Here is a 15,221-nt window from a genome sequence, read left to right on the forward strand (position 1 = left end):
CAAATTTTCAAAAACCTTAAAACCAGACGTTTAAACTAAACCCTGACCTTAAAACCAAACCCTATCAGTAAAGTAACCTATCCAGATACTCTAACCAGAACAATGTACATGACTATTTTCACCTGGATAGCTGTCATTAAAGCAATTAATTATCATCACATTATCCACGCGACCCAGTCAATGAGCTAAAAACCCATACCTGTTGTAGAAGACCGTGGTCAGTCCTATGATCAGCGTCCCAAACAAAATCGGTTTAGCGAGACGTTTCCCAGCGGACAACTGTGGTGGATTCATTGTAAATTGCAGGACAAAATACTATAATATAGCCTTTCAATTACGTTCAAAGTAACCATACACACAGTGGCAAAGTTACACAACACACACACGCCCCCTGACAGTTGTCACATTGACCTTTCTCGCCGCAAAAGATCAACCACGACTTCCGTTCCACTTTTATTATAAAAGGTTTGAGGTAAAATTATGTAGCCAATATTTTCTATAAATAGTATAATGTCAGAAGAATGGTCGAGTACATTTAGAGCCAACATATTGCTTGAGGTTATCCATGGTTTCCATAGCATTGTAGCGCGGAACCTTGTTCGTGACAAGGTTCCGCCAACAAGTTTCAGTGACGGACCAGTGCGTCACGCTGCTTCCGCCCGATACAGGACGTTGTTATTTGTTTACAATTTGAGTGGTTTTATTAGCTTATTCCTTGAGTCCTAAATCTGATAATGAACATCGTTTATAAAAATGTCCAGGAAACGCTCCTCTGACCGGTCTGATAGGTTTGACTATTTGCAAACGCTGGTAACTGAATTTCAAGACACTGATAATGATGGTAAGTGCTACTTGGTTTTGTATATGAAATAGTATGTAACACATTCTGATAATTTCCTGCTTATTGAACATGAACAACAGAACAAGAAACATTTCCAAAACGAATATTAAGTTAATCCGTGTATAACTACGTACCAATACGTGCTCAACCTCTCTCACATTTGAATGTTATATTTGTTATAGAGGCAAAGGAGCAAGTCTTGGCAAACCTGGCCAACTTTTCATACGACCCGAAAAACATGGAAGATTTGAGGATGCTGCAAGTGACTGATCTATTTTTGGACATGCTCACCGAAGATAACGAGAACTTTGTGGAGTTTGGAATGGGTGAGAGAGAAGCACACACAATACTGAATCCCTAGTATACATATGTGTATTCACTACTTTCCCATCTGTAATGAATAAAGTAATTTTTTTGTAATGTATTCCACTAGCGTGCATCCTCAACCTCTGATATCAAACGGTTTCATTTAAAGCATTCACCCAACAGCTGCTCTGTATGTTCCCGGCGCTCCAAGGTGGACTATGCAACCTCAGCATGGACCGGGATTGCCGGGACCTCATCCTGGAGAGCGGAGGGATCCCGCTGGTCACCGCCTGCCTCTCCGGCCGCAGAGAGGAGATCGTCCTCTCCGCCATCACCACCCTCATGAACCTGACCACGGCGGCGTCGCGGCCCCAGGTCACAGGGCCGGCCGTGGTGCAGTGCATGCTGCGCTTCTCCCTGTCAGAGAGCCCCCGCCTGCGGAACCTGGCCTGCGTGTTCCTGCAGGATTGCTGCACGGAGCCGCAGGTGGCCCGGGCGCAGCAGACCATGCCGGACGGCCCGCACACAGTGCTGGGGATCCCGCTGCCCGCGGACTCGGGCCCCTGAGACGCGCTGCTGTGTCCCTTGGGGTGCCGTGTCCCTGGGGTGCCGTCTCCCTTGGGTGCCGTCACCCTGGGGTGCTGTAGTCCTGAGGTGCCCTCACCCTGGGGTGCTGTCTCCCTGCAGCCGGGCGGATTTCTTCCTTTTTATGGGAGAGTGAATCATCTCTCTGCGAGAGGAACCTTGTTTGGGTTTTGTTGCTTATTAAAACTGTGCATTTTTTCTTGGTTATTTGATATTAAAACAATTGTAAAAAAAAAAATTATTCGTCATATAGTTTTTACTTTTGAAAAATCGAAGGCTACTCTATTGTGTCAAACATTGAATATGCAAGTGAATACTGAATCAGTTGTTACTTTGGGATGTTGTAATTGGGTAAGACTGGGGCAGTCAGTGTGATTATTTGCCACACGAGGGCGACAAAGCAGCCTTCTCTGCAAGACGATTTTCGTAGATTCATATTAAAGATTTATTTCCAAACTAAACGTCCTCATTTTAAATTAATGGTCTTAAAAGCTGTGTTTAGCGACATTCTTCTATACATGTATTCCAGTGAAATCAAATGTCAGGGTTAAAATATTTCAACATTGTTTTTATTGAGTAAACTACTAAAGGACTGACAATGTAAAGATTGCAAATAAGAGTTAAAATATATTTATAATATACATTTAAAATAATCATGAATTTATAATGCAGTCTAAACATTAGTATTCATATTCGAGGTGGTACGATGTTTATTAGTGCGTTTAAAACTTTGGTTTGCACTTCCTGTTTATCATCACAAACAGCTTTATCCGTCCCTCATTGGACGGCTTGATAATTATTTTGGACGGTTAAAATATTGCATTAAAAATGTCCTGATGCAATGGGTGGCTCCTGAACTCTCTTCATAGAGAACTCCTTTGGTAACAGAACAGGAAGGAGCTGTTCCAGTATCGGGTATTCCAACAAGCTGATAAGATTCCTGTTAAAGGTCCTCAAAGTCCGAGCAACTTCTCAGCCTGCTCGCTTAGTTTGTACTTCTGAACCTGAAAAAGAGCAAATGGGGTGAATTAAAACAAACTGTTTGAGGGGACGGCGTCTATGGCGGTTTTAGGCTATAGCCTAGAAACGGCTACCTCTTGATATAGTTAATAACCTATTAGTCCTTGACGTCTGCCCTACTTAAGATGAGGGATGGCAAAGTGATACGATATTATCACACAGCTGAATTTACGACGCTGCAATTATTAAACCACCAGCAAGATACGATGGAAGCCCTTCCTACTCCTGTTGTGATTAGGCCCTCTTCTGAGAAGATAAGCGTATAGTGAGTATATGGTGAGTATATGTTTATTATTTGTTTTGCATTTCTATGCTTTATCATAGAGTGAGATGGATAGGAAGGCATGGGAGATGGAGGGGAGGACACGCAGCACAGGACCACGGGAGGGACTCAAACCGGGGCGCTGCGTCCGGGACTGGGCCTATGACGGTGCGCGCTCTACCCGGGGAGCCGCCCCCACCATATGTTCACTTGAGTACGCCGAGTATGTCAACTTGAGTCTCTGTTTATTTATAACTTATTTACTGAACAGTATGCTTGTTTTTAAACTTGTTTAAATGATGTAGAGTTTTTGGACCGCCTACTTTAGAAGGGCGTCTCATTGATCATTCGGACAGTTATGTAAGTTAAGAGTTGAGTGTTAAATGGTAGCGTTCATGACCTTATGTGCTGCAACTGCCAGAACGTCTAACTCCAGGTTGAATTTACAAAGGATCACCAACCAGGGAGCTATACTTCACTGCATCTATTGTACAATCTGTTCCTAAGGGGAGAATCAGAACAATGCTGTGTCTAATGTAAATGTAGATGGTCCTGAAGAAACTTACCTTTCCACTCACGGTGAGCGGGTAGCGGTCTACAAAGATCACGTATCTTGGGATCTTGAAATGGGCGATCTGACAGCACCAGATAAGAAACATGACAATATTTTAGCGATGACTTCAGAAGGTTCTTTGGTCGATCATATAGGACCATCTGAACCAGATGTTTCAATTATCTTACCTGGCCCTTGCAGAACGCTGTGATTTCTTCTGCGGTGCATTCCTGCCCTTCGTTGAGCATGATGCAGGCGCAGACCTCCTCTCCCATCCGCTGGTCCTTAATACCAACCACCTGGGATGTAGTTGGAGAATACATATGAACAACCTTTCACTCACCTCAGCTGCGAACACAGAGATAAAAGTCCCTTTCTCCCTAAGCCAGCGCCTTTCTAACCAGTAGCCACTTAAAGCGCTTTACAATTAATGCCTTACATTCAACCATTCAGGCACATGGGTGTCTCGCTCAGGGACGCCTCGACACTCAGCTAGGAGGAGCCAGAGAACGAACTAGCAACCATCAGGTAGACAGTCAAACCCCTAAGCCACTGCCGCTCCGTAAGCAATCTACCCGGTGGGAGCTCCCTGGACCCTACTGGCTGATGGGAAACACTACCTGGGCGTCCATGACTTTGGGATGCGTGTGGAGGAACTGCTCGATCTCTGCTGGATAGATATTCTCTCCGCCGCGTATGATCATGTCCTTGATTCTGCCCTCAATACGGCAGTAGCTGTAGCCGTCCAAGCTGGCAATATCCCTGCACAATATCCACACACACACACACACACACACACGAGAAGTGATCTTAATTTCTTTACTTTTCGATTTTGTGGTATGAAGTCAATGGTTTTGTTCAGGCTCATGAAAACATGGTTACCGGTACCCTGAAATGATTCAGACCACAAACAAAGCGTGTGTGCAGCGCCGAGGCGGACCACCCGTCAGCACTCACCCGGTCTTGTACCAGCCGTCCGGAGAGATGCACTCCCTGGTTTTGTCCTCGTCGTTCCAGTAGCCCAGCATCACACAGTGACCCCGGATCATCAACTCCCCGGTCGTCCCCAGCGGAACGATCACCCCAGTGGAAGGGTTCACCACCTTCGCCTGCAGCAGCGAACCAAATGGAAGTTACACAAGGGTTTCATTCAATTGGTCACTTGAATTTCCTACTTGTAACGACTTAGTTTTACCCCAGTTTGCTATATAATATATTCATCTTAATCTGAATGAATTTATTAATCTGAATTTATTGCAAATTAGATACATTTCTTTATTATGCAAGAGTTTGCCCAAACGTACAAAATGTATAAATATGATTACAGGAACCAGGGCATTATCACACAAATCCAGATCTCAAGCAGATTCATATGCACCCACAACTTACTATGTGTGTATATATATATATATATATATAAATAAATAAATAAATAAATACATACATTTCTTCTTGAGTAAAATCATTAGAAAAAAACATCAGTTCCGAATGTTTATGATCTGCCCCTAGAACTAGTTGGTCCTGACTCCTCCCCCATGACCCCCCAGGGGGTTAGTTTTTGTTTTGCTTCGTTTTTGGATTTGGCCAAAATTTGGGGATTTTTGTTGGGTATGTAGCAGAGTGGGATGCTTGCCTAGTTTTAAAAAAAAAGTGGTTTAATGTTTCCAACATCATCGTCATGTATTTCCCTTTTGTTTTAATGCTGGAGACCCTAACCCACTACGGTGCTCATACCTCTACGTGGTCCATGATGTAGCCCACCGTCTCCACCTTCCTCTCCTCGTTGTCGAGGGGGTCCCCACAGAAAGTTACAGGGCTGTTCTCCGTCGTACCGTAGCCCAGCTGAAAATGACGAGCGATGTGGTTCATTAACACTTTGATCATTGTTTTAACAATGATCACGAGCATTGGGGTGCAAGAGCAGGATTTAAGATGGTTCTTTACAAGAGAATGCACATAGAGCAAAAACAACTTTCATTCTGTCTTTCATAACAAGGAATTTGTGAAACTTCCAACATTCAGTCAGGCAGCCATGTTTGTTTGCCCCGAGTTCCTCCAATGGGAGCCCAGCTTGATCCTATCACACCACGTGACCCCTGACCCCTACTCTGGCCTCCATACTGGTCTCTGCATTCCCCACCAGTCTCTAGGGAACGAACACCTGCTATTCATAGTGGATCAGCCTACGATACACTGTCTCAGAGGCTTTCCCTTGAGGTGAACCGTACTACTAGAAGATGTAGCTGTATGATGGTCTTGGGGCCACGTGGTTTTAACATGAGTGTTTGGATATTTGGAGCCTGTCACTAGGTTGGATGCTAACTGTGTATTACATCAGCAAGATAAACTTGAGGATTTAATGGTTTGCCATGGATTCATTAATACAAAATAATAATAATAAAATAATGAAAATCATTTAACACGGCTGCTGAATTAACTGGGCTATTTGACTCACTGGAATCTGTTTGATGCCCTTCTATTTGACTCGATGTAATCTGTTTGATGCCCATCTATTTGACTCACTGTCATCTGTTTGATGCCCATCTATTTGACTTACTGTAATCTGTTTGATGCCCATCTATTTGACTCACTGTAATCTGTTTGATGCCCTTCTATTTGACTCACTGTAATCTGTTTGATGCCCATCTATTTGACTCACTGTAATCTGTTTTGATGCCCTTCTATTTGACTCACTGTAATCTGTTTGATGCCCATCTTTGAAATGACTTCCCTCACAACCTCAGGTGGACAAGGGGCCCCGGCCATGATGCCTGCAACACAACACAAGAAAAGTAGCATTGAGTCGATGAACTCTGATCTGAAAATCAATACGTTTAAAATCAGCCTACATTTATTGTTCTCTGATTTATTGGTCGTGAAGATATGCTGCAACAGGTCAACAAGCTATGAAAGATTAAGATTGGGGCGGATAGGAGGTAGAGCGGGTCGGCTGGTAACCTGAAGGTTGCTGGTTCGATCCCCGGCTCCTCCTAGCTGTGAGTGTTGAGGTGTCCTTGAGCAAGGCACCTAACCCTAACTGCTCCCGACGAGCTGGCTGTCGCCTTGCGTGGCTGACTCCGCCGCCGTCGGTGTGTGAATGTGTGCTTGAATGGTGAATGTGAGGCAATATTGTAAAGCGCTTTGAGTGGCCAATAGGTTAGAAAAAAGCGCTATATAAATGCAGTCCATTTACATTAATTTACAATATGGAAACATCCTAAAGAGGGCAAAACAGCCCTCCCTCACGCGTTCTGCAAGGAAAACTTATCCTTTGATAGTCTTTTTGGACTTCTTCAATAAACATCAGCGCACACTGAACGGTATTGTCCCTCCCTGCCACACCGTTTCATCCGACAACCTTGTGCCCTGTGCTATGGCCAACATTAGCCCACCCTTTTGGGAGGTTGTAATATTCATGCATTTTATCCTATGTTCCTCATTTGTGATAGTCTGAAATGTGTGGGCCCCATTATGATACAAATATAAGACAATTGTAACCTTTGCCTCACCTGCCTCCACTGAGGATAAGTCGTACTTTGCGGGCGTGTAGTGGGAGAGCATGTCCACATACATGGTTGGCGTGCCATAGATGAAGGTGCACCTATAGGGGTGAAGGAAAAAGCCATCATATAAACATATGCTAACATGAGGGTGGTAAGCAATAGATCCATAAGGAATGTTGTGCAGAGAATGCTGACAAAGCCCTGCTTCCGGCCCAGGGAATAGTACCTGGGCCGGAAATTAGAAACTCTAAAGGGGGCGGAGCTACGCCTTGTTAATTCTACCAAAGAAAACTGAACTGCACAAGGGGATGAAGCTTTCAGAAGGTAAGGATTTGCCACCTTATTTAGTCTCTCCAAACTCCTCCCACAGTCTCTCCAAACTCCTCCCACAGAGTCTCTCCAAACTCCTCCCACAGAGTCTATCCAAACTCCTCCCAAAGAGTCTCTCCAAACTCCTCCCAAAGAGTCTCTCCAAACTCCTCCCACAGAGTCTCTCCAAACTCCTCCCACAGAGTCTCTCCAAACTCCTCCCACAGAGTCTCTCCAAACTCCTCCCACAGAGTCTCTGCAAACTCCTCCCACAGAGTCTCTCCAAACTTCAGAACTCCATCCACGCTGTTGATAATAACCATAACCTACTTTTCTTTCTCGGCAGCAGCCAGGTTAGCCCGTCCGTCGTAGCCAGCGGTGGGAAAGACCAGGGAAGTGCCGTGCACCGCCATGGACATCCCCCCGCCCACCGAGCCGAAGCAGTGGTACATGGGCACGGGCAGACATATCCGAACCTTGGGCTAGGACCGCAAAGCAGAAGGACCCTTCAGGTATTCATGCTCTATCCAAAGCCACTGACAGCAGGTAGGGGTAGGTCACCGGAATCTGAACACAGTAACGTAAAGCTCCGGGTCTAACCTAATCCTGCCCCAATTCCAATCATCATTTAATTATGATATCTATATTATCATTAATAAGAATTTAGTTTTTGTAGTGAACTCACCTTCCAGGTGTATCCCATGCGAACGCCAAAGATGCAGACGTTGTTGATGATGTTGTGGTGGGACAATGTGGCTCCCTTGGGCATCCCAGTGGTACCCTGGAGACACACACATTTGGTTTCAACACAGATCCAATCCCACCACTCACTAGACAGTTCAGACATTAAGTTAACACTCTTGAGTGTGGATATAATATATTTTACGGTTGAAAGGAAATGCAACAAGCAAGACATTGACAACAACAAAGGGTTTATGTAAAATGGAGATCTTGAAGTAGATCAGTGACCTAGTTATATATTACTACACTTTATGCATTGTATATTATGACACATACAGTATTTGTCAAAACGTGATCGGGAGTGTGCTGTGAAGACCAGTTGTGACAATTATAGGATTGGGCCGGTTTTCTAATTCCCCAGGTCAATCTGTGACTTTGTTTGTGTCCAGATGTAAATTAGCCATGATCTTAGTTCAACTCCCCCCCCTCTCGCGGTGTGCACACGCCGCGGGCAGTTGGCTCAAGATGGTGGCTGCATCTTAAGCAGTGTGATAAGATGCAGAGTGCAGAAAAAGATTTCAATAAGCCACGAGGGTAAGCATAATGTTTTTCTTTTTCTACTTGTTGTATAAATGCATGTAGAACGAGACACAGATGTAGCTTTTCTCCACTGGGCCAGCCCATTGCATGAAGCAGGTGGAAGCAAGAAAGGAATCCACAGTTTGATCGAAAAACTAACCCCCGTGCTCCTGACCAGGACATGGAACCGTCTGGTCATCCCTGCCTACCTCCCAGTCTGTGAGCATGAGGAGCGGCGGGGTCAACACAGAATCAAAGCTTCAGCTTGTGGATTGGTTTGTTTGTGGGAACTATTGGAGGGAAATTCCTGTCCAGGGGAGTCCGCATCTGCTTAGTTGTGTTGGACAAAACAAATAAAACAGCTATGGGAGTTGCTAAACACTGGTTTGGAATTTAATGGATGTCAATGGTTCACCAAGAGCCTTTGGCTTCTTCAAAAAAAGTACCCCTTATTGTTTCTATTAATAAGTCACGAACCGTGACTCTTAAACCTTGGCCCTCTGACCCCCCTTCAAGAAAAAAGCACACCACCAGCTTATCTTACTGTGTCCTCTCTCTATAGTTCTGCAGAAGTTACCCAGGACAATTCGAGCTCTGAAACAACATGAATACACTAGTCCAGCCTGAGCAATGCAACGAGCAAAGAGCATGGAGAGAGTGAGATTTATCACAAAAACTAAAAACAGCCATCTCTTAATTGATTGATTGCACTTTCAATAATCCCCATGGGGGGAATTCTTTAAGCAGAATGCAAATCTTCCTGATAAAAAAAATCGCATCGTCACAAGCTGTGTGTGCAATCAGTAGAGTATATAGACACAGACAACGGCCCGGGGAGCAAAACGGATGGCAGCAGACAAATCAAACACATTTAGAGAGAAGATATGATTGGTACATTTTACTGTCATTTGAAATGAGTCTCATTGAATTACTATTACTCGACCTCTGAAATTATAATAGGCCCACCAATCAGAACTGCATATCATTTTCCTTCCAAACAACTGCAGTCAGCAGGATTCTGATTGGCTGACGAAGGATATTTTTGAAGGGTTTATTTCTTCAGTTAGCTAGTTAGTTAGATATTTTACTAATACGACTGCTGTGAAACGTATGGCTCCACGTTAAAGAAGGCCGCTGCTCCACGCCGGAAGGGGCGCCGCGGTTACCGAGGTGAACTGGATGTTGATTGGGTCGTCGAAGCAGAGCTTCCTCTGCAGGTCCTGGAGCAGCCGGGTGTGCTCGCTGCCGGCCGCCTGCCTCACGTCGTCCACGTGGAACATCCCGGGGTGGCGGCTGTCCGTGACGATCACCGACCTCAGGTGAGGGAGCCTGGGGGGCAGAGGGGTAGCGTGGTCAGCAGGGCGTGCTGCTAGCTCCATCCCAGGGGGATCAGAGAGGTCTTGTAGCTCGTCATGTATTCACGTGAACGTGGTTCGGCCCTGATATAGAATGCATGGCCATAATAGGTGTGGAATGTGACATATTTGTATTTTTTTTTTTGTTTTGAACAAAAACAACAAAAAGGGAAATCTGAAAGTCTGCCTACGTACTTTGCGCTCTTAAGGTCTCCTGGGGTGCAGGAGTCGATCTCTGGGCAGATCTTCCTCAGCATTTCTACGTATTGCTGAGTCTTAAAGGCTGTCGGACAGACCACGGCATTGCACTCCACCTATCCAGAGAGAAGCAGAGCACACCAACGTTTCATTTACGCTCAATTTCCTTATTTGTTTTTATCATCTCTATTTGTACACTCGTTATAGACACTCAAATATGAGGACTGACCTTTCGCAACGTATACTCCACCTCGGAAACCTGATAGGCCGGGTTCACTGACACCTGGAGAGCGAGAACAAACAACGTCCGACTGGACTTGAACCGTGCCCACACATGACGAATATTTCTGCCAAATCAAGACATGGTTTAAATTTTCTGGGTTAAGTTTCTGGGTTCTTTGTGATGAGTTTGTGGTTCATACACGGGTACGTCCTGTCCTGCCCGTTATGAGACTGTGTGTGCTCACCAGTATTATGCCGGCCTTGGCTGTGGCAAACTGATACAGGAGCCACTCGTAGATGTTGGGCCCCCACATGCCCAAGCGATCCCCCCTCTGCAGTCCCAGGGCCAGCAGGCCGGCAGCGGTCTGGTCCACCTGGTACAGAACGCATCCCATACGTTAGAGAGACACACACACACACACACACACACACACACACACACACACACACACACACACACACACACACACACACACACACACACACACACACACACACACACACACACACACACACACACACACACACACACACACACACACACACACACACACACACACACACACACACACACCTTGGGACTAAGGGAGAGACGCCAAGATCGTTTATTGGCCTGTGGCATGTTTTTTGTTTTGGTTTGTAGCTAGTGATCTGTTGTTGGGTCTACTCCAACCGATGGAGAGAATGTGAAACGCACTCTGACCCCGATCACTGACGAGAACACAATCAGTGATCAAGGAACCGCGAACACTGCCTGTGTTCGCGGTTGCACATGCCACAGGCCAATAAACGATCTCGGCGCTACTGGATTAAGGGCCGATAAACACTGAAACAGGCATTGCGAGTGGCTACTGCATGGGAAGAAGAACCTTGTTTTAACTTTTAACTTGTAACTTCAAGCATTCTGGTGTTCACGAGCAGCTGTACAAACCTGCCTTGAAGGAGTGGTTAAGGTTCACAACATTGGCCATGATGTGACACGCACACACATTGCCGCACAGTACTTTGCATTACAGTAAACGCAGCAAAGCCTGAGAACCAAATAACTCCTGATTTTGATGATTATTTATGAATAATTACGTGTTTTTAGTAGGGATGAGCCAAGTGTCAGGTTTCACACACACACACACACACACACACACACACACACACACACACACACCACATTTCTTTTTCCTATCTAGATCTTAAAACATGATGCATTCCCATAATACCCGAGCATGTTTCTCTCAATGAGAAGCCACACTGGTTCCTTTCAACAATGATGAAACTTCAACGTGATCCGACTCGGGGACTGTAAAATGTTCCTTATTTGGGTCAGTGACAGGGCTGGGTCTTACAGGCATGAGGCATCTCCCTTTGTCGTTTAAACATACAGTAACCCGTTGAGGTCGTTGGCCCGGTACAGCTGGTTATTGAAGAGGGTTTTTTGTTTTGGTTTGTAGCTGGAGATCTGTTGTTGGGTCTACTCCAACCGATGGAGAGAATGTGAAACGCACTCTGACCCCGATCACTGACGAGAACAGTCAGTGAAACCAAAGCCTCTCCTACTGCAATCAGTGGTATTTTACCAGGAATTAGCCGTCAGCAGGGGATCAGATTAAAGCGGAGAGTCCTCAACGGAACATGCCTGGGATACGATATTTCACGCCTTTCACACTTTTCAAACGCTTTGTGAGCAATTCATGTGCAGTTAAATCAATAACCCCTCAAAAAGTAAAGGTTAGTTAAAGCATAACTGTGTAAACACTGTAATCTAAGGCAAACACTATACATTATCATCAAATAATGGACCACAGGCCAATTTACACAGAAAGTGAGTGGAAATCACGTAACATGTGGTTTGTGAGAACTCAGCAAGTTGATTCCATGTGTGCTGAGAAGATAATCCAAAAACTAAAATATCATCAATTCTTTCACTAGGCTTAATACCTCAAATCCCTGGTCAAAAAATGCAAAAAAAAAAAAATGCAATGTACTTATTATAGTTACATATGAACAATCAATACATCTAGAAAAGTTCTGTCAGCAAAAGCTGGAACTTCTACATTCTTCATGGTTGGAGTGAAATTTCTGCAGCGGTGTTTTTGCCAGATGACCTTTCCCCTAGTTTAGAAGCGGAACTATGGGGGCAGCCTCGTGGCACCCCAGTCAACCACGTCTTTCTCGCTCATACGCCACGGTGGATCAATTAATTCCAGCCTGTGGCCGTTACCCACACGCTATGCCCTCTCTCTCAACCCTCTTTCTTGTCTGTCTTCACTCTCGTCCCCATGATGGGCAAAAATATCTACCCGTAAAAAGTAGCATAACAAAGAAAAGAATAAGAGGTATTTTAAAATGTGACTACAGGCTACGCTGGTTACAAACCGGTATAACGCTATCTCTAATAATCCCCACCAAGAACTCACATAAAGGCTAAGGTTAGTTACAAACTGGAACCGTTATCTCTACTAATCCCCATTAAACACACATACAGGTTACAAACCGGTGTAACGTTACCTATACTTATCCCCATGAAGAACGCACATACAGTGCTTAGACGCTGTTGAAAAGCTTCCACTTGCACCACACATGGAAAGCCATGTTATTGTCTGTCTTAAGAATCAAGCTTTGCCTCAACTGATTCAAGGACACAAAACGAATTGTTACACATTGACCAGGTGTCCCATTCCACTGCCACATGGAACAGAGGGGAGAATTCCCGTTACCCTTGGACTCATCGTGTCTGTTATCTGTCATGTGATTTAATTGATGGGAGTCGTGCAGAGAGAGAGAGAGAGAGAGAGGCTGAGGCTGAGGGGACGGTCTCACATCGTGCAGGAACTCGGCGAAGGTCTTCCGGATCCCCTCCTCCAGAAAGATCAGGGCCTCGCGGTCCGGGCAGCGCTCCACCGACTGCAGCAGGGCCTCGCCGATGGTGCTGTGGCGCAGGGAGCGGCTGGAGGTGCCGTGGGCGTAGCTGGTGGTGAGGGCGGGGACGCTAGGTCGGCTCTCCACGCAGATGCCACTGGGTGGGGAGGAGAAGCGTAGGGGATACCAGCAGGTGGATGACTCCTCGACCCAGCGCCAGAAGTCTCCCTGCCAGTGGTCGAGCGCAGCCTATGCATATTTAAAACTAGAGGCAGAGGCCAACTGAGTGAAAGGTCAAAGTTTCATTAAACTCAGTTGACCTATGATTTTCATGCAGACGTATTTATCTTTGTAATCTACATCTGCATTCTGGTTATCTTTACAAAGGTGATAAAATATAATCATCTCCATCTATCTAGACCAGATACAACAGACATATCACGATGACCCAGAATGAATTCCTTCTTGGGAGTATTGCGTCTGCAGAGGGGTGGGAGGGGTGGGTGTGCTTGGGGTCAGGTTAGGAGAATTATTCCGTCACGTGCTGCAGAACGTTACAAGTGCCATTGTTACGAAACTCCTTCGGTACCATATTGTTACTATGAAACGAATGCACCGTAGAGCAAACAATGTTGCAGAACACATAGGCTCTATGTGATGGTATTCGATAGTAGTCTGGATACGAGACATATCCATTGGTTTTGTTCGAATATTTTATTTTTCTCCAGTTGTGATGAGGAACTTCATGAACTTCAGATGAACTGCTGCCTATTTATGATGAATAATAACCGGTGGTGGGGGTGCTCTGTGATTGGAATGCACATTGCACATCTGATACCGAAAGGATATCTGATGTGACGTGTACTTTTAACTTGTCGTCATCACTGTAAGTTCAAAAAAAAAAAGTTAACTCTACACTTGCAAGCTGGAAAGTCAGTCGGTTTTTTTCTTTCTTTACTGTAGGGGGCCATTGCGAGACCAAACATAATCTCATGAAATCAGACATCTCATGAAATTCGTTACCATAGGTACCGAAGGAGAACAAAAACTGCTTCTGCATGATACCTTGCAGAACCAAACGGTGCATAGTAAAGTTGAGAGTGGAATCAGGCAGTTGTCTGATTTCATGAGATTATGTTTGCTCTCGCAATGACCCCCTCCAGTAAAGAAAAAAAAACCGACTGACTGTCCAGCTCGCCAGTGTAGAGTCAACTTTTTTTTTTTAACTTACAGTGATGACAAGTTAAAAGTACATATCAAATCAGATATCCTTTGGGTATCAGATGTGCAATATGCATTCCAATCACAGAGCACCCCCACCACCGGTTATTATTCATCATAAATAGGCAGCAGTTCATCTGAAGTTCATGAAGTTCCTCATCACAACTGGAGAAAATAAAATATTCGAACAAAACGAATGGATATGTCTCGTAACATATCCAGACTACTATCGAATACAATCACATAGAGCCTATGTGTTCTGCAACATTGTCTGCTCTACGGTGCATTCGTTTCATAGCAACAACTGTTTCTCTTCTGATGACTAATTCATTTATACCACACATCATTTACCCAGTTGATGTAAAAATGCAACTCACCAACTTCTTTGAACGAGTGAACCTGGCTGTCTCAGGGGTCTGAAAACCCGTTCTGCCCTAGAAAAGAAACGATTCTGCAGCTTCAATCCGACTCTAGGAAACATTTTTTCAACGTTACAAATTTACCCTCTGAAACGTAAACAAAGAAAAATATCCCGAGCACGCTGCGAATTCTGCAAAACTAATTCCACAACCAGGCTGTTCGTCCCGTCCTATGCTTTAAGAAGAGTCAAGTAATACGTTGGTTTCTCATGAACAAACCGAAGTTGTGCGCGCTCGTTTTAAAGCATCACCTCTCTGGAACGCCCAGACTGCTGTAAATGGGCTGCATTGGTCGTTTCCTTCTGCCCGACGGC

The 15,221-nt window shown here is 45.0% G+C and overlaps 2 protein-coding genes across 7 annotated transcripts; one reads left to right on the plus strand and one right to left on the minus strand.

The window, feature by feature from the left end:
• Positions 1 to 635: 635 nt before the first annotated feature.
• Positions 636 to 2,549, plus strand: armc7 (armadillo repeat containing 7). 6 transcript variants are annotated; one of them, XR_009522941.1, is made up of 4 exons: positions 636 to 841; positions 1,024 to 1,167; positions 1,359 to 1,769; positions 1,802 to 1,923. XR_009522941.1 is itself a non-coding variant. In XM_060037061.1 (4 exons), exons 1-4 carry the CDS (start codon positions 754 to 756, stop codon positions 1,866 to 1,868), a joined length of 738 nt encoding a protein of 245 aa, XP_059893044.1. In that variant the 5' UTR covers positions 636 to 753; the 3' UTR covers positions 1,869 to 2,549. The 6 variants fall into 6 exon arrangements, 5 of the variants coding, with proteins under 5 accessions (XP_059893044.1, XP_059893043.1, XP_059893047.1 ...); XM_060037061.1 differs by having other exon boundaries at positions 1,331 to 1,769; positions 1,802 to 2,549; XM_060037060.1 differs by having other exon boundaries at positions 1,331 to 1,753; positions 1,802 to 2,549.
• acsf2 (acyl-CoA synthetase family member 2) lies at positions 2,280 to 15,180 on the minus strand. The gene is made up of 16 exons (XM_060037054.1): positions 14,866 to 15,180; positions 13,229 to 13,424; positions 10,660 to 10,788; positions 10,422 to 10,475; positions 10,190 to 10,308; positions 9,806 to 9,968; positions 8,065 to 8,160; positions 7,710 to 7,861; positions 7,077 to 7,168; positions 6,262 to 6,338; positions 5,302 to 5,409; positions 4,525 to 4,676; positions 4,188 to 4,329; positions 3,756 to 3,866; positions 3,581 to 3,649; positions 2,280 to 2,736 (listed from the first exon to the last, which is right to left on the minus strand). The coding sequence occupies exons 1-16, from the start codon at positions 14,967 to 14,969 to the stop codon at positions 2,686 to 2,688; spliced, it is 1,815 nt and encodes a 604-aa protein (XP_059893037.1). The 5' UTR covers positions 14,970 to 15,180; the 3' UTR covers positions 2,280 to 2,685.
• Between the last annotated feature and the right edge of the window lie 41 nt (positions 15,181 to 15,221).

The sequence above is a fragment of the Gadus macrocephalus genome, chromosome 18 (assembly GCF_031168955.1).
Source record: "Gadus macrocephalus chromosome 18, ASM3116895v1".
Classification (NCBI taxonomy): domain Eukaryota; kingdom Metazoa; phylum Chordata; class Actinopteri; order Gadiformes; family Gadidae; genus Gadus; species Gadus macrocephalus.

Excerpts from the sequence above, each read along its gene's own strand:
- armc7 (XM_060037060.1), top strand. The coding sequence starts at position 754 with ATGTCCAGGAAACGCTCCTCTGACCGGTCTGATAGGTTTGACTATTTG. Across the intron at positions 842-1,023 it reads TCAAGACACTGATAATGATG|AGGCAAAGGAGCAAGTCTTG; the intron begins GTAAGTGCTACT and ends TATTTGTTATAG. Across the intron at positions 1,754-1,801 it reads TGGGGTGCCGTGTCCCTGGG|GTGCCCTCACCCTGGGGTGC; the intron begins GTGCCGTCTCCC and ends TGTAGTCCTGAG.
- acsf2 (XM_060037054.1), bottom strand. The coding sequence starts at position 14,969 with ATGTTTCCTAGAGTCGGATTGAAGCTGCAGAATCGTTTCTTTTCTAGG. Across the intron at positions 10,789-13,228 it reads TCGCCGAGTTCCTGCACGAT|GTGGACCAGACCGCTGCCGG; the intron begins GTGAGACCGTCC and ends GTTCTGTACCAG. Across the intron at positions 8,161-9,805 it reads TCAACATCCAGTTCACCTCG|GGTACCACTGGGATGCCCAA; the intron begins GTAACCGCGGCG and ends GTGTGTCTCCAG.